This window comes from Chiloscyllium plagiosum, chromosome 16 (genome assembly GCF_004010195.1).
Source record: "Chiloscyllium plagiosum isolate BGI_BamShark_2017 chromosome 16, ASM401019v2, whole genome shotgun sequence".
Taxonomy (NCBI): Eukaryota; Metazoa; Chordata; class Chondrichthyes; order Orectolobiformes; family Hemiscylliidae; genus Chiloscyllium; species Chiloscyllium plagiosum.
In genome coordinates, this window is record NC_057725.1 from 50,770,513 (window position 1) to 50,789,843 (window position 19,331).

At 41.8% G+C, this 19,331-nt stretch overlaps 1 protein-coding gene across 1 annotated transcript in view; it reads left to right on the forward strand.

Moving 5' to 3' along the window:
• The window catches only part of LOC122558097 (sodium/hydrogen exchanger 10-like), a 373,845-nt gene that overhangs the window by 316,752 nt on the left and 37,762 nt on the right, over nucleotides 1–19,331 (forward strand). Inside the window, exons 22-23 of the mRNA XM_043706417.1 lie at nucleotides 11,100–11,291; nucleotides 16,646–16,783. Of these exons, the coding sequence (XP_043562352.1) occupies nucleotides 11,100–11,291; nucleotides 16,646–16,783 (330 nt within the window). The remainder of the gene's footprint in view (nucleotides 1–11,099; nucleotides 11,292–16,645; nucleotides 16,784–19,331) is intronic.

The window sequence follows — 19,331 nt, forward strand, 5'->3', positions numbered from 1 at the left end:
GCAAAGTGAGTGCCCCTGACATTAAGTTGCATTTGACCATAGCCAAACAGTGCTGACACTGCAAGACAATCTTTTGTGTAATGTTTCTGGGTCACATACCTCTGTAACAAGAAATAAGTGGTTAAAGATGAAGATTGAAAATCAAACATATCAGCTAAAATTTAAGGTGAGGCTTCAGATCTACCACCTCCCTAATTCCCTCCATTATCTTAGACACAAAAAATCCAGTGCCTACCATTTCGTTTAATCCAACCCACCAAAAAGCTGACTAGAAACAAACACAGAGAATGCTGGAGAAACTCAGCAGCTTTGGCAGAATCTGTGGAGAGAGAGAAAAACAAAGTTAACTTTTCAAGTCCAGTATGACTCTTCTTCAGAACTTCTTATTTCAGATTTCCAGAATCCACAGTATTTTGCTTTTATATAAAATTCTATCATATTCTGGTCACTCGCTTCTCGATGTTCTTTTACAACAAGATTGTTAATTAGTTCTGTGGCCTTTCAGCAGAACTCTGAAAAGTCAGATGTGTAATAGTTTCTGAGCAGGGGATAAATGGGAAAATGAACTAATGGGCAGGTTTATGTTCTTTAATATTGTAGGCAAGGGACATGACAGAAGAGTTCATTGTGCAGGCTAAAGTTAGTGGTGATTGGAAGAAACTAGAGGTGTACCCAGAGAAGCAAAAGCAAGGATAAAAAAAAATGCAAAAAAAAGGAAACAAAATGGAGACAAAAATTGTAGTTTAAAATTATTAAACTCAATGTTGAGTCCAGAAGTCTGGAAAGTTGGGTGCAGTTCCTCCATTGAGTTTCATTGAAGCACTGCAGTAGGTTGAGTACAGAAAGGCCAATGTGAAAACAAGATGGATAATTAAAAGGGCAGGTAACCTGTAACTTGGGTCATGCTTGCAGAGGTGTTGCACAAATCATTCTTTGGTCTCCCTGGTGTAAAGCAGGCTGTAATGCGAATACTAAATGAAGTATATTAAGTTGAAATATGCATTTCTTTCAATTTGATAGACTGTAATCACTGCTCACGATACTCTCTGCTTTACATTGGGGAATTCAAACACAGATTGGGTGACAACTTTATAAAACATCTTTATTCAGACCACAAACATGACCTGACCAACTGGATGCTTGACATTTTAATTTTCCACAATGAAGCTCAAAGCTTGAGGAACTGAACATCATCTTTAAATTTTGAGTTCAATAGTTTCAATAACCTTTGCACCCATCTGGTTTACTCACATTGCATATTCAGCTTTTATACTGTGTTTGCTTTTAACAGCAGCACATTTGCTCTAGGCACACCTTTGTCTCCTTGTTCCTTTTATTGGCCCAGTATCACTGTCTGACGCTGCGCAGCTAACTATTCTGTCATTATTTAATCTCTCTTGTATTTCTCCCAATCATGGACTTCCCATCTTCCCACTTCCTTAAGATCTGTTTCAGTTCCCATTCCTGTTGAAAGGTCATCAACCCGGATCATAATTCTGTTTCTCTCTCCACAGATGCAGCCAGATCCACTGAATATTTCCATCATTTTCTGTTTTTTTTATTTTAAAATGTGAATGTTATAACTTTGGTTACTCCTCAGAGACCACTAAATGTTTTCTTAGGCTGCTGTCAGAAATGGTACACAGGTGAGACTGTATTGATTTTTTTTAACTACCCTATTCATCCTGTTGTGATTGTACTTTTCATTGAAAGATGCTCTTTTTCTCAATGACTCAGCTGCAGGGAAAGTTATGCATCAAAGTTTGCAGATGATTCTAAGCCAAATGACATAGTCAGTAGTACATATGGGAGCTGGAATACAATGTATATAGATTAAATGAAAGATTTTTATTGTGTGGAATTATAAAATCATCAGAATGGTTTTGAATGCTATTGGTGACACAAAGGGTTTTAGTCCATACTAAAAGCTGCTGTAAAAGGTAACGAAAAAGAGTTTAGAGAGCTGAGTAGGCACAAACATTTCCCAATGTGGATTTATTGCGTAACAAAATTGAACTCAACTATCTTTTTACTCTGTATTGTGGAGATGAAAAGTTCCCCCAGGCCTGCGATGACACTAAAAAGGCAGTGCTAGAACCTTTTTATCTTGGTCAGCCAATGGTAAGAATATAGGAACTATGGAGAAGTAAAGAAATTTTAAACTGCCCATGTATTCAAATCACTAAAAGCTAGTGAACAGATACAAAGAAATCAAAAATGGTTAATGAAATGTTATCTATTATCTTTAAAGGGCAGACATATAAAGACGAGTAAGTTATGTTTCTGCTGTATATGGCATCAGTTGGATTCTACCTGGAGTACTTTCCTCAGTCTTGGTACCAGTTCTCTGAAAGGATATGTTGAAATTGGAAGGGGGCAATGCAGATCAAAGAGATTCAATAAAGTTTCATGATAGGTTGCATAATTTTGAATCAGGAGTGAAATAATTCCACAGAAACTGGTATCCCATCACCAAGTCATCCTTTATTTACACATGGAGAATCCTTGACATTGATCTAGCTTCCTCGAGCCAGCTTTTAAAGTGAATATAACCTCTGACACATCTGTTTACATCAGCCAGGACTCCCTGAATGGACCAAATTAACAGCTGTATTCAGGGAACTCATATTTTATGAGCTTGTTATAGTCACTACCTTCCCCCTACCAAACCCCCCCCCCCCCTCCCCGTGTCCAAGAACATAGTTCAGTTTTTTTTTGGGACATTTTAGCACCAGGTCTGGTTCCTCCACTCTGTCTCTTACATGGGCAGAGTGTAATGTGCAGTAGCTCGCCCCTTGCACCCAAAGTGTCCTGAAGAAATACATTCTCCTCTTCAGGCAGCAAAAGCATCAAGGGGACAGTGTCCTCCTCAGACTCCGAGGTATCTTTAGCGCTTGATGGAAAGGGAAAATCCACAGATTCTGAAACAGTCAGAAAGGCAGTCATGCAGCTGGGCATGTTTTACTTCTGCAACGTTTACAAGTTCACAGCTTTCATATGGTCCACGTGCTTGTTCAAGGGCCATCACAACTACCTGAACTTTATATGTCACTGGACCTGACCTCATATCGACACTACCTGTTACCCATTCCCTTGGCTCCAACATCAAACTTTGTCCCCTGAAGTACACCGTCTCCCTCACTTAGCGGAGTCTTATGTCTGGCATTGACATTCCTGATGCTGTTTCATACACAACCATCCCTCAAAGTCTGTAAAGATCAGATTTAACGTGGTATGTCGTCTTCTCCCCATTAGCAATTTCGCTGGAGCTATCCCTGTAGTTGCATGAGCGGGTGATTCTCTGATGAAATATTTGGTATCTGGTGAAGCTGTAGGCTGTTTCTTTAAGCCTGCCTTCAAAGTTTGGATTGCTCTTTCTGCCACACCATTGGATGATAGATGGTATGGAGCTGTCCTTATATGTCAAATACTATTCGACTTTAGGAAGGACTCAAATTCTCTGCTGGTAAATGATTGCCCATTATCTGTAACCAACATTTCTGGGAGTCGGTGTATTGCAAAAGATGCAATTTTTCTTTTGTCGTCATCATGTTTGATGACCGAACTCTTTGCACGTCCAGCCATTTTGAGTGGGCGTCCACATTGAATAAAACATTGAACCCATGAAAGGACCTGCATATTGCCTGTGTAATTGAGTCCAGTATTTACTTGGCCATTCGCACAAATGTGGGGGAGCTGCTGGTGATAATTTTTGTCCTTGTTGGCACTCTGAGCTTCACAACTGCCCCACCAATGCAGCTAGGTCTCCAGTCAATCCTGGCCACCAGACATAACTTGTCACCAATAACTTCATTTTGGAAACTCCTGGATGACCGTGATGAGGGGTATCTGGAGTGAGTTTTGTTTTGGACAATCACTCTTGCTGCCTATAATAGGATTCCATCCTCTACTGTGATTGGGTTTCTCCAGATCCAAATAGGTTTCAGTTCTCGTTGTGACAGCCCTTTGGTTTCCCCCAACACCACCAGCTGTTTAGTTTTGCCAGAAGCAGATGTTTCTGCATCCAAAGTCTAATATTGTCAGCTGTGACTGGAAGTGCGTCCAGAAAATTTAAAACCATTACAAACTCTTCCAGTGGTGGTACATTTCCAGTGGTGTACAGGTAGTTCTTGTATAAAGCGTATTTGGCTATAACATCGCTGAAGGATTATTTTCAAGAATGCTTGCCTCTGTTCACAATAGTGCAATTCTAGCAGCAGTTGTTTTGCACGCTTTGTTCTGCACATGCACCATTGCCAGCGCTGAAGTCTCCACACTGTTTTGCACATGCGCTGAAGTTTCTGCGCCATTCTGCTCATCCGCTGAAGTCTCCGTGCCTTTCTACGGATGCACTGAAGTCTCTGCACCGTTCTGCACATGCACCAATGTCAGCTGCCATCAGAGCATGTGAGAGGTACAGTACTAAATATTGATTAACTTCATCTCCAAAATTAAACTAATGAATATTCATTGCTTTCCCTCTGAGACAAGGATATTCTTGAATAATTCCTGTGTAAGCCCTATATAATTCCTGCAGGACTGCATTGCTCTTATACATACCATTTGCCTTTCTAATTTGTTCTTGGACCTGCATATCACACAATCTAAATCAATCCCCAAGAAACAATCAGAAGACAATCAACCACAGTCATCCACTTCTGAAATTCCAACTGCACTTGAAGGTGGTGATGATGATGGCCCTCTGTCCCTGCATTAATAATATTTTTTCAATGTAATGTGTTAAATTTACATTTTGTTCATAAATATGATTTAAACCTTCATTCAGGCTATGCTATATTTTTTGTTAGGTTTTTGGGTAATTTTTGAGCAATCATGAGTATTATTTTTTGCTGGTCTACCCAACCGCACATTTCCCATAGACTCCGTTATTTTTATTAAGTGATTTTCTATTCAGTGAGATTTCACTGGAATGGAACAATGGTGTTATAGGAGAACTACCTGTAGCTGAAAGCAGGAGCTGTCTCAATGCATCCGCATTTGCCACTTGGCCTCCTGGATGGTGTTCCAACTTGTAATTATACTCACCTAGTGTTAGAGTCTACTGCTGAATTTGGCCTGAAGCTATGGGCAGCACTGTCTTGTCCTCTTTAACTAGACCTAGTAGGGATTTATGATCCATTGTTATTACAAATTTATATCTGTAAAGGAATTGGTGGAACAAAACGCTAGTGCGGCCACACTTGGAATATTGTGTACAGTTCTGGTCTCCATATTTCGGGAAGGATGTGGAAGCATTGGAAAAGGTGCAGCGGAGATTTACTAGGATGTTGCCTGGTCTGGAGGGAAGGTCTTGTGAGGAAAGGCTGAGACACTTGGGTCTGTTCTCATTTGAAAGAAGAAGGCTAAGAGGGGATTTGAAAGAGACATACAAGATGATCAGTGGATTAGATAGGTAGACAGTGAAAGTCTTTTTCCTAAGATGATGACGTCAGCTTGTACAAGGGGGTATAACTACAAATTGAGGGGTGATAGATTTAAGACAGATGTCAGAGGCAGGTTCTTTATGCAGAGAGTGGTAAGGGCGTGGAATGCTCTACCTGCTAATGTGGTCAACTCAGCCACATTAGAGAGTTTTAAACAATCCTTAGATAAGCACATGGATGATAATGGGATAGTGTAGGGGGATGAGCTGAGAATAGTTCACAGATCGGCGCAATATCGAGGCCCGAAGGGCCTGTTCTACACTGTATTGTTCTATGTTCTATGAACTTCCTGACTCCAAGTCTGACCACCAAGTCTTTCTTCTCTATCTGGGCATATTTATGCTCTGCATGAGTCAAAGTGCTGGATGTATGCACTATTGGTGTTCCTCTGCTTGGACCACCTATGACCGTATAGAGAGGCATTGCATATCAACATCAGATCTCACTTGGGATCATAGTTTACCAACATTTTAGAGAATGATAGCTGTTTCTTCACTTGCCTGCAGGCTCTGACTTGGCTACGCAACCATTTCTAAGGCTGACCATTTTTTGATGCAGAGTTGAAGGTTGAAGGCCAGATTATGTACGAACCTTCCCTTGTAGTTCACCAGACCAAGGAAAGATCTATGCTCCGATACAGACATGGGAGCCAGGGCAACTTTGATCTCCCTCGCTTTGTCTTCCAACAGGTGTAACATGACCTTGTTGACTCTAGCACATCAGGTCACTTGGGATGCCTGGAACACACATTTTTCCCTTCTAATGCATATGCCTACCTGTGAGAAATATCTAAGGACTATGTCCAAATTCTCTAAGTGTTTCTTATTGGGCTCCTTAATGGTCTTGTTGTTAGCATGTCATCTAGATATTTGGCAACCAGGGTAGACTGTGTAAAATGTTCTCCATCATCCGTTAGAATAATTGCACAGGCTGACAGTACCCCAAATGGTAGTCTCGTATATTGGTATAAACCCTTATGGGTATTAATTGTAGCATCTAAATGCAATTATAAGAACATATGGTTCATGTCCAGCTTTGTGAAGGTCGACATGCCAGCCAGCTTTGCGTTTAAATCCTCTGTGCAAGGAATTGGGTATTTATCCAGCTGCAAAAAGCAGTTTGTCATTTGTTTAAAATCCCCCACAAAGGCAAGCTGACAAATTGGGCTTCACAATCTACACAACTGGTGCGGCTTATTCTGCAAACTGGACTGATATGATAATTCCTTCATTTTCCAACCTTCTGATTTCTGCCTCTTTTGCTTGTAAGGCAAATGGCACTGGGCAGGCTTTGCAGAATCGTGGAATTGTTTCTGGGTCAACATGTAAGGTGGCCTTTGCTCCTGTGATAGTCCCTAGATCTTCCTGAAAAATCTGTGGGTATTCAATGAAGACTTCACTCAGGCAGCTATTTTCGAATTAAAAACTGTTGAGCCAATCAAGTTGAATCTTTTTCAACAAATTTCACTCCATTAGGCTTGGGCCTAAGTCTTTTACTGCAATCAGTGATAACTGAACCTGCTGCTACTCATAAGAGACTATGACTAAAGTTGTGCCTTAATCTGTAGGGGTTCCCCCTGAAAGATTCTCAGCCTGGCTGAGGTCTTATGCAAACTTAAGGGTTGAAGACCAGAGCAAATTTTGGTAAAGACTGGTTCCACAATCTCTGATACAGCCATGCTGTATCAACCTGCATTAGAACTGGGTGACCATTTAACCAGACATTTATTTTGACTGGTTCTGATTGGATGCTGGTAAGAAATTTAACCGTTTCAAACAAGTTGCAAGTGGACTTTCTGGGGTTTGCACTGTCCTGGATACCGGCCTATGAGTTCTCTTGCTCAATTCAGGCCCAGTGGGACACTTTTCCTGTCTTGGAATGAATCCTGGTATCAACTACAATGGCCTGATGGCCCATATTCTTGAGAAAATTTTAACCGTTTTGTTGATGCTTGTCTTTGTTTTGGGGTTTTGCTGTGGGCTGACCTAGAGTCCCTCTGTTCAAAATATGTCCTGAGTGAGGCTATGCAATTGCCTTCACTCAACTCAGTCAGCCTGGTGAGGGTGTCCACTTTCATTGGCATACCCTGTATCTCATATGCTCTACTTGCCACATTTTCTAATAAAAAGCCAGTTGTACTGCCTGTTTGAAGTCCAGTTGGGCTTCAGCTAATTGGCGCTTTTGCATGATCACATCATTAATCCCACATACCACATGTTCTCTCAGCATCTCACTTAGGGTAAAACCAAAATTATGTGCCACTGCCATTTGTTTTAACCTTGTCAAAAATCCCGATATAGATTCCCCTAGTTCACGAACTGCCAAGTAAAACCAATAGCGTCTCAGAATTAGAAGAGACTTGGCTCAATCTGTCAACTCTTAAAGTTTTAGTGTCTGGTGCCTCAGTGAAAGTTAAGTTTCTAATAACTGATAAAGCTGTGGGCCTAAAATCTGTCAGGAGAATAACTCCTTGCTTTTCATCTGCTCCAATGTAATTTGTCTGAAAAAATAATGCATTCCTTCCATGTGCTGGGCCCAATCTTCAGCAGGATTGAATGAGTCAACCCTCCTAACTAGCAGCATGATGCCAGAAATGCTTTCCCAATTCAAAGATGATTGTTGCGAGCGAACCTCTTCAATGGCATGTTTTTTTCTCATCGCCACTAAAATAACTCCACAAAGGCTAGTATCCTGTAACTGAGTCACCCTTTATTTACATGTGTATAGTACCTGACACTGACCCAGCTAGCCACGAGCTGGTTCCTAGACTGAATGTCCTCTGACATCCCTCTTCATATCTGTGAGCCAGGACTCCTTGATTGAGGCTGTTAACCTGGTCCAATCAGGGAACTCATATTCTATCAGATCCACTGGCTGACCTCATTTCACATCCTAAAGTCCTGACTTACTGTACGGGGTATCCCTGAACTGGTGGGTCCCTCTGACTGTGGATAGGTCTACTTCTCGAAGATTTTGAAACATGCTGCTTGCATACTGCATCTTCAATATATTTGCTGCCTAGCTGCTGGTCCATGGAGCATGTGTGAACTTGATGCAATCTTGCCTTCAACAAGATGTTCACCGCTTTGTCTGACAACTGCTATGCAGCAAGGCAGGGTGCCTAGTTATATGTCTGCACAATTGCATAGCAATGCAAGACAAGGCAGGGTTGCTGTCAGCATGCAGATAGAGCCCACTCACTGTGTGTCTATGAGACCAAGTGAAGAGCCCAGAGATACAACCTGGGCTAGTCCATGAGCTGGTTACATGTCCTTAAGTGCAATGTATGGTTGCTACAGCATGATAATAACAATTGCCAAAGTAGCCTAAGGTGCAGTATTGAAGTACAGAAGCACCCTGCATAAGATGTACCATGAGGCTTGCACATGTAAAATGCCATTGATAGTACTCATTGAACATGCACTGAAATGTTGGTGCCTGGTGTCCAACAAGGAGGTTGTTCAGAGAAAGCAGCAAGCTGAAGTAGCCAGGTCCCAACCTAGGTTTCCTTGTTTAGCTTTCACAACATCGAACTTGTTTGACAGATTTGCTAAGATGGGAGGCTGTTAACAGCCCAACTCACCTCGTCAATATACAAAGTGTTTAACAATCAATCATCCCATCAGTTGGCAATTCACCACTGCCTGTTGAGATCTCACCATGTCATTTTGGAAAAGCATGAAAGATGGTGCGAGCTTCTCCAAACATCAGGATGGTCTTCACCATGCTTGTTGCCCAATTCTGCCATACATCTTGGCATCGTCCATCTTGCTCAGACCCCTGTAAGATTCTACCCAATGTGACTAATTGCCATAAAAAATGGAGGTGGCAATAATTGAATTGTGTCACCAAATATCTTGATGTTTCTCATCTCCCTTTCTCGGCGATTCCGAAACACTCTGACTTACTCCTTTGCACTTATGAGATGTGAGATGGCGAGAGGGGGATCTTTAGTTATCTCTCACTCCATGCTGTTCTCTGGATGAGGAAAAGATAAAACCTATGGCTGAAAGTAAAGGCATCTGTTGAACCAATGGTTGATGTTCATATGGTAAGGGTGAGTATTTGTGAGAGAAATGAAATTGTATAAGCATGATTGTGAATAGCAGTGATGGGTCATTGGTGGATAGATAGATGGGGTACAAAGAACTGCATTGAGAGAGAAGGATGAGTGCACCTGCAAGTTAAATGAGCATGAGAAGTGATGTGATGACATCATCTTGAAAAGGCAGAGTGAGGGGTTTGGACAATACTCATTGCAAGATGTAGGTAATTCTGCCACTGTTCCCACCATTTCTAACTTGCTTAAGTCATTAAACAGTTAGTGTGCTGCATCCAGGACCATGGCACTGGGCTCCAGCTTGCTGTCCTTCCAGGCAATCTTTCCGCTGCAAGTTTCCTACTCCTATTAGCTTCTTAAAGCCCTTCACAGGACATCACAGGAAGCTGCCTTTGCCATCATGAATACATTTTAAACCCAATTAATCCTTCCCAATTCCAACTGTTTGAAATTGCATCTGTGAATTGGCCCTTTTAAATATTGAATTTTTCTTTATCACGCTTACTGCCATTTTTTGGATAGTGTATCCTTAATTAAATGATAATGGCATGTCTGAATTGAAAAGCTACTGACTAGAAGCACTGAACATATGTTTGAATTTCCCACAAGCTATAGGACACAGTTCCTTACAGTATGTCTCTCAATTATTATCAGTTTGTTTCTCATGCCCTTTGGAAAAGGAAAACTGCTGTCTTTCCTTAGTCTGGGCTGTATGTGAATCCAACCTCACTCCAGTTGGTTGACCCTTAAGTCCCATTAGAAGTGGCCCAGCAAGACACTTCAGGCCCTCCTTCATTGATTAATTGAGCAGTGACACAATTTTTGGAGACCTAAGCTGCCTACCTCAGCAAAGGATGGAAGTAACAGTTACTTGGGAAACTGTAACACATCAATTTCTGTAAGCACTATTTCAAGAAGAAATTCCACTCAACCATCTTACATCATCCAGAGATGGGCACTATTATAACCTTACCAGCAACATCCACAGCCTGAGAATTAATCGTGTAGTATAAATTGTGTGTTTCAAATTTGGTATTCTTGCAATTACCCTTGTCCCTTTTCAGCAATATTTCAAGTTCTGCACTATCAGGAGACTGTTTTTAAAATTAAAACCATTATCAAAGAGAAATGTTTGAATCCCAGTTTGATCCAGCGTTTTAAAAGATGAATATTTCTCATTGTGGTGAGAAATTAGATTATTTCATATGGTAAACATTGCCAGTAAATCTAAGATAGGAATATTTCATTTTCTAGGTGTGACCACCTATAATTAATTCTATTCTGATTTTTTTGAATATACTGACTTCAATTTATCTGACCAGTGTTCTTTAAAGCAGAAGCAAGTGATTCTGAAGCTTGTGCTGTTCCAGGGAGACGAGTGTTGTGCATCTAATGGTGTCTGAATTGATATTTTACATAACTGATGAAGTGTGTTACTGTGTCATGAAACATTGGGATTTGCACCTTATGTCAAATTAGTTTTAGCAGAGCATTCAGACATCTCGTGGATTTTCAGAAGTTTTGCTTGTTCTTGGTTTAGTTTGTTCTTACTGTCAGAAAATTATAAATATGATCATCTTCCCTATGTTTAATAGCTACATGGTGTCAAACCATTACTTGGAATCAGCAGTAAAGGCATGGATATAGATGAAGATGATGAATTACCATCAGACAAAATCAGACCCACCTTCACTGATTACAGGAGCAGTGGTGCGATTATTGGAGAACTAAATTGCCTAACTCAGCAAAGAATGGAAGTAACCGTTACCTGTGAAACTGTAGCACAGGTCAGGACAAACTTCTTTCACTGTTAATGATAACATTTATTTATATTGCCAATTTTAAATATTTAAACTAACAAAGATTTTCAATTTGAGTGAACACACTCTTGAGCAAATGGCAACCCAAAAGGTGTTTTTGGAGTTATTTCATTCAAAAACTTGCACAATATTCTCTTCAGTAACATTATTTTTGATGTTCACATCAAGTAAAAGTGAAGTTGTTAGAGAAATTTACTGTAAAACATTTTAGGTATCTTCATTTGAAAATTAGGTGATCTTGAAGTTAGTACCTTTACAGGAAATGAAACTACTTTCCTCCAGTCTTTTCTGACATCTTAAATGCTAGCAAGGTTTTCTAGATCTGCCAGTAAGATTTTCTAGATCGGTTGTTTCTAGAAACATAGTAAATACATTGTTTCTTAATCTTCAGAAGAAATAAGAGTCCTAGGAAGACTTCACAATGTTGACCATGAGTGAGATTTTCAGCTTCAGCAGTTTGCTGCATGGGTTTTCCATCCATTTAAGTAAATACCGTAGTTGTGGGCATGTTCACTGCAGAACAAAAGACACAATACCCATCATGTGCAAGACAGACATAGTTTACAAGATTCCATGCAAAAACTGCATGAAACACTATATAGGATAAACAGGCTGACAATTAGCAATCCACATCCATGAACATCAACTAGTCACTAAATGCTACAACCAACTGTCCCTGGTAGACATACACACAGATGACAAGGACCACAAATTCGACTGGACAACATGATAATAGGAGAAAGTGAGGTCTGCAGATGCTGGAGATCAAAGTTGAAACTTTATTGCTGGAACAGCACAGCAGGTCAGGCAGCATCCAGGGAACAGGAGATTCGACGTTTCGGGCACAGGCCACTAAACGCTGTCCCTGGTAGCCATACACACAGATGACAAGGACCACAAATTTGACTGGGACAACACAATGATAATAAGGCAAGCTAAACAGAGGACAGACGGAGAATTTCCAGAGGCATGGCACTCATCCACGGACTCCATTAATAAACACATTCACCCAGGCCTAGTATACCGACCACAGCAATGAACAACTGGAACTGACACCAGAACCAGCAGAAATGAAACTAAATAAATTCCAGAAGACACAGTACAGCAGCGCTTCACAGCGCTTCCTGAAGAAGGGCCTGTGCCCGAAACGTCGAATCTCCTGTTCCCTGGATGCTGCCTGACCTGCTGTGCTGTTCCAGCAATAAAGTTTCAACATGATAATAGGACAAGCCTAAACGGAGGACAACCAGCACATTTCTCGAGGCATGGCAGTCATCCACGGACTCCATCAAAAAACACATTGACCTAGACCTAGTATACCAATTACTGCAATGAACAACTGGAACCAGCAAACGGAAGCAGCAGGAACGAAACCAAATAAATTCCAGAAGACACAGTATAGCAGCGCTTCACAGGAGGCTCCAAAGCACTGAGAATGTCACCATCCCAGCTTGCGAACATACCTACACTACGGCAACTGGCACCCGAGCTACAAATCTTTCCGCAAACCTTAAATTTAAGTAACTAAATAAAAGCTCGCAGGTGGGCAAGTACAGAAGTGAGAAATCTTGCTCAGGTCTCAATATCTAATGTTCAAAGGAAACTATTTTATTAATTACAAGAGAATGATAAGTTTATCATTCTTTGTTTGACATCTATGGTCCCACAGAATTCCGGGTATTGGAACATAAGAAATAGGAACAGCATTAGACCATATGGCCCCTCAAACTTGCTCCATCTTTAATATGATCATGGCTGATTAACATCAACTATACTTTCCCTCCTTATCCCCAGATCTCTTGATTTCCTTAGTGTCAAAAATCTATTTATCTCAGCCTTGAATGTCCTCAATAATGGAGCATCCACAAAGCTTTAGGGTAGAGAATTTTCAAAGATTCATAATACTCTGCATGAACAAATCTCTCTTCATCTCAGTCAAAATGATTGATGTCTTATCCTGATACCACGCTTTATATTTTAGATTCCCACATTAGAAGAAACCTCTTGGTGTCTATCCTGCCAAGACCCCTTGGAATCTTATATTCTTTGATGAAATCATCTTTCATTCTTCTAAACTCCAATGTGTAGAAGAGTAATTTACTCAGCCTCTCATCACAAAACAATCCCTTGAACACAGGAACCAAACTAGTGAACTTTCCTTATATTGCCTCCATGACAGATATATTGTTTTTTAGATATGGAGAACAAACCTCTGCACAATGCTCATGTTCTCTTATTACCAAAGTTGTATACATTTATATTGTTACCGTAAATACGTTGCCTGCAAGTGCAGGTTAGAGGCTAGGAATTCTGCAGCAAACATGCTATCTCCTCAGAATGTCTGTCCACTATCTACATGCATATCTGGAGCATGATGGAATACTCTTTACTTAACTGAATGAGTGCAGTTCCAGCATCACTCAGTGAACTCTGCACCATCAAGACAAAGAGTTGGTTAAAGTATCATGGAATTTCTAACAGGACTGTGAAGGAAGCTCAGCATTACCTTCATAAGGACACTTATGGATAGGCAACAAATGAATTCAGATATGAACTGTATCAGTACAAACAGATGACCAGACATCTGGTATTCCATCTTCCTCTGATATGCATGTTTGGCTAAGCTCCAAGAATTACAAATAGATTAGCTAGGGGTTATGTTTGTACAAAGTAAAGTGTAGTGTTTACTTTCTTTAATTATCATCATTTTGAGGATAAAATAAATTATTCTTTCTATGATTTGTTTTATCAATATCTATATGTTTATATGGATCAGATTAAGAGGTGTCAATTGGGTAAAACTACTGTTAGTGATTCTAATGGGTCTCTCTGAATGAACTTTTTGGAGGGCTATAGAGCAGTTTTTATTCCGACTAGAATTCTGAATGGGTATTATTTTCATCATAATTTCAATGATTGCCGTTGTTATAATATGGTCTGTATGGCAGATTGGTTCTGTGCTTCCTGAGTAAATGGGCATGGAGCCCTTAAGGCATTGGGAGTGGGTAGGGGTTGAAGAGAGTGTATGGCAGCGGGAGGGAGAGGAGGTCGAGGGGGTGATGGCAAGAGAGACAAAATGCTTTAAATATAATCCAGATGAAGTTTGAAAGATCAAAGGCTAGCATTCTAACTAGCCCACCTTGGCACTCACCCACCTTATTACTGTCTAACATCTACTTCCCCAGGGTCGGCCAATCTGACTGTGTCTCCCAAACCACCCTCCCAGAATCATGATTGCTCTTAACTGGACCTTTTAAACCATTTGTCCAGTCAGTAAATATCCCAAATCGAGCCTTCTGCCTCGCTGGCAAACCACCTGCTTCAAAAGGGAGAAAATTACATTGCACTTTATATCTCTCAACATCCATCAAATTGGGACCTCCTAATAGCTTTTGATCATCCTGAGGGAGTGAGTTAATTTAAGTTTTAAAAACACCATACTTTGTCTACTTCTAAAATACCCTGGATTGTCTGGTCAGAACACTCACTCTGAGTGTTCGATATTTTAGCAATAGATTTACCCAGATACAGTACATACAAATGAACCTAAAGTAGACGTAAACCATTTGACCTCTCGAGCCTATTTTCCATGACTGATTTGTTTGCACTTCAATTTCCATATTCCCCTCTAGCCCCAATAACATTTTGACTCCATTAACTGTTATCAGCACCAGGAATTTCTGAAAGTTCTGGCAATGGCCATTACTTCTGCCTGTAGTGGATGGACAATATAACCAGTGGAGCGCCATAGGAAATTGATATTTGGTAATGAGATGCATTTGGAAAGCTAGCATGAGAAAGCTCACAAAAGCTTACAGAGGGAAACCATGAAACTCAACAAAATTGTCACTTAGTCAATTTCTAGTGGGATTCAACCCATCATTTCTCCACATTCACCCAGGTGAACTCCCAAGGCGAAAGATGAGGTGTTCTTCCTCCATTCTGCCCTTTCCCCACCTTATCCCAGATCTAACCCTCCGAATTGGTATGGCCCTCTTGTTCTACCTGTCCATCTTCCTTCCCACCTATCTTCTCCACCCTCCCCTCTGACCTATCAGCATCACCCTCCACCTTTATCTACCTTTCGCCTTCCTAGCTACCTTCTTCCCAGGCCCACACCCCTCCTATTTATCTTTCAGCCCCCTTGCCCCACCCCACATCCCTGATGAAGGGATTATGCTCAAAATGTCAACTCTCCTGCTGCTCAGCTGCCTGACCTGCTGTGCTTTTCCAGCGCCACACTTTTGACTCATACAATCTATAGTCAGTTTCTAAAGCAGTCCATTTGTGTTCCCCAGGAAGGTTTGTCACAGAAGAAGTAACTGCAAATTTTCTTAATTTGCTACTATCCACTTGATGCTAGTATTCCCACAATTCTGTGAGATAATGAGCTCTGGGAATTTGATTCAGCAATAGTGTTGCTGTATGTTCTAATTAATTTGTCATTATGACTTAGCTCATAGAATTGAAGTCATACAAACACTGCACTGACTACATCCCTAAACATTGTTGCCTGTTCTGATATAAAATTAGTGGAAGTATGAATAGAAAAGGAACAGAAAAAGAGCATTTTAAACTACCAAATTTAATTCTGAATACAGGCAGCCCCGGGTTACAAATGGGTTCTGTTCTTGAGTATATTCATAAGTCAGTTTATATGTAAGTCGGGTCACAATATGATACAATTCAGTAGCAAAAGAAAGCCGCTCATAAGTATGCACCAATGTTCGCCTATCAGATCTTCAAAATTAGTATTAATATTGGATCTCATTCATTAGGTCAAGCATTCGTAAGTCAGACATTTGTAAATCAGGACCTCCTGTATTATTATTGCATGAAACCAACAGCCCATCCCTCATGCCATCCCTATTACAGTCATGTAGACACCAAAATTGGTGAACAGCAAATATGTCATACAAATACTTTTATATAGTCCTTTGTGTACCTATATTTTTAAAAATTTATGATTTAATTATAGCTAGTGCAGAGTATTTCTTCTTGCGACTTCTGCCATGTTCTTGAGCAAATCAGGTACTGTATTTACAAAAAGATAAAACAGACAGAAATAGAATTGGTGTTGATTAAAATCAATGCAATCTGTCGTATTAAAATGTTGGAATTAAAGAACCGTTTTCAGTGGTCTCAGTTCCTTTGATTTATTATTCGACACAAAATTGAAAAGATAACAATGAAATTGACAGTTAAGATTATATACTATTCACTTTGTTCTAGTAGTAGACCTAGTTCTCAGAAAAACAACAGAAAATTTTTCTTTGTTCCAATACTTTCGTCATGTTATTTCTTTTTTTTCCCCTTTTCAGACTTGTTACATCTCAATTGATGACCTCTTTGAAGCTTTTGATGTCTTTTCTGAATTTCCTTCTCTTGAGTATAAAATCTGGCGAGCACTAGGGATTCGCATTGCTATTACAATCATGATGGAAGATATAACATATCAGGTAATTATGTTCTTGTTGCTGGTATTGTAAGGTAAATTTTCAGATACTGCATCTTCGGCAAGGAACTTCCCTTAAAAGGAAAATGAGAGCTGGAGCAATGAAATTAGCATTCATTTTCTAATCTTGCTGCCTTACATGTATAGAGACAAAAATCTGCAGATGCTGGAAACCAAAGTGGACAGGCAGGATGCTGGAAGAAAGCACCAGTTGGTGTAGAAGGGTGTAACCCTTCTTCAGGACTGGGGGTGGGTGTGGGGGGAGCTGCAGATAACGGGGGAGGCAGAGGCAGGGTGGTGAAGTGGGGATAGAAGAAAACAGAAGATACAAGCTGGTTGGTCAATGGGGGGAGTGGATCTGGTTGGTGGCAGGGAGCTATGGCAGTGAGGGGGAGGGGCTGGGAAGGGAGTCAGGGGATGGGGAGGGAGGTTTGAAATTGGAGAACTCAAGGCTGTAGGGTGCCCAGGCGGAAGATGAGATGTTGTTCCTCCAATAGACGTAATGGTTTGGTTTTGCAATGGAGGAGGCCAAGGATGGTCATGTTGGAAAGGCAGTGGTTGGGGGAATTGAAATGGGCACTAACTGGGACGTCCGGTCGGCCCCTATGGATCCAGCTGCGATGCTCAGTGAGCCGTTCCCCAAGTTTACATACAGTCTGCCAGATGTAGAGAAGACCACATTGGGAGCACCTGATGCAATAAACTAGGTTGGAAGAGAGGCAGGTGAACCTCTGTCTCACCTGGAAGGACTGTTTGGGGTCCTGGAGGGAGGTATGGGGAGTTGGTGTACTGGCAGGTTTTGCATTTTTCTGGTGCAAGAGAAGGTACCTGGGGGTTCATTGGAGAGGTGGTGTGAACCAAGGACTGCCAGAGGGAATGGTCCTTGCAGAAGGCTGAGAGGGGTGGGGAGGGGACGATGTTGGCGGAAGTGTTTGAAGATGATGCATTGGATATGGAGACTAGTGAGGATGAGGGAGTCTCTGTCCTTATTGTGTTGGGGGTGGAGGGCTTGGAGTGGTGGAACGGGGAATGAGGGTGGTGTGGTGGAGGGCTATCTGGATGATGGAGGGAGGAAAAACGCGTTTCTCAAAATAGATGGACATCTGGGATGTTCACGAGTGGAATGTCTCCTCATCCAAGCAGATGCGGCAGAGGTGGAGGAGTTGGGAGAAAGGGATGGAGTTTTTGCAGGATACTGGGTGGGAGGAGGTGTAGTCCAGGTAGTTATGGAAGTCTGTAGGTTTTTTAATAGACATCCGTCTGAAGACTGTCGCCGGAGATGGAAATAGTGAGGTCGAGAAAGGGGAGGGAGGTGTCCAAGATGGTATAAGTGAATTTGAGGGCAGGATGGAAGTTGTGGGCAGTGTCGATGAACTGCTCCATTTCCCCTGGGTGTAGGATGCTGCACCAATGCAGTCATCGATGTTTTAGCAGAAAAATTGGGGTACAGTACCTGTGTAGGTGCTGAAGATATGGCCTTCAAAGAAGCAGGCGTAGCTGGGGCCCATCTGGGTATCCATGGCCACCCCCTTGATTTGGAAGAAATGGGAGGTGTTGAAGGAAAAGTTATTGAGGGTGGGGACCGGTTTGGCAATGCAGAGGCAAACCCGCTGACAAAGGCGGGGCGGTGGCAATCTGGATGACGGACCTCTATGTCACAGAGGCCCAATACCAACTCTCCGCCACCACATCCTACCTCCCCCTTGCCACAATCTCACCAGGACCTATCATGCCCAAATCCAAGACACCGTCAGTGTCCTTATTGCCTTTGGTGATCTCCCCTCCACTGCCTCCAAATGTACAGTCCACCAAACTGCTGGTTCCACCTGCTCGCCAAGATCCACAAGCCCAGTTACCCTGGCCGACCCATTGTCTCGGCATGCTCCCATCCTACCAAACTCATCTCGTCCTATCTCAACTCCAGCGTCTCCCTCTTAGTTCAGGCATTTCCCACCTATATCCGTGACAAGATTGGGTTGGAATATCTGGTCAGCATGACAGGTTGGACCGAAGGGTCTGTTTCTGTGCTGTACATCTCTATGACTCTGAATAGTTTACAAGAGTTCCCGATCATACATTACTGTCAGCTTGGCTCAGCTGGTAGCATGTTAATCTCTCACCCTGTAGGTCATTAGTTCAATAGCAACAGCAAAAGAACGAGGCCATCTGGTGTGTTCTTCTTTAAAGACCGCAATTTCCCTTCCCACATTGTTGAAGATGCCCTCCAACGCATCTCATCCACGTCCCATACCTCCGCCCTCAAACCCCACCCCTCCAACCGCAACAAGGGCAGAATTCCCTGGTCCGCACCTTCCACCCTACCAACCTTTGCATAAACCGCATCATCCGCTGACATTTCCGCCACCTCCAAACAGGCCCCACCACCAGGGATATATTTCCCTCCCCACCCCTTTCCGCGTTTCGCAAAGACTGTTCCCTCCGTGACTACCTGGTCAGGTCCACACACCCCAACAACCCACCCTCCCCTCCTTGCACCTTCCCCTGCCACTGCAGGAATTGTAAAACCTGCGCCCACACCTCCCCCCCCCCAC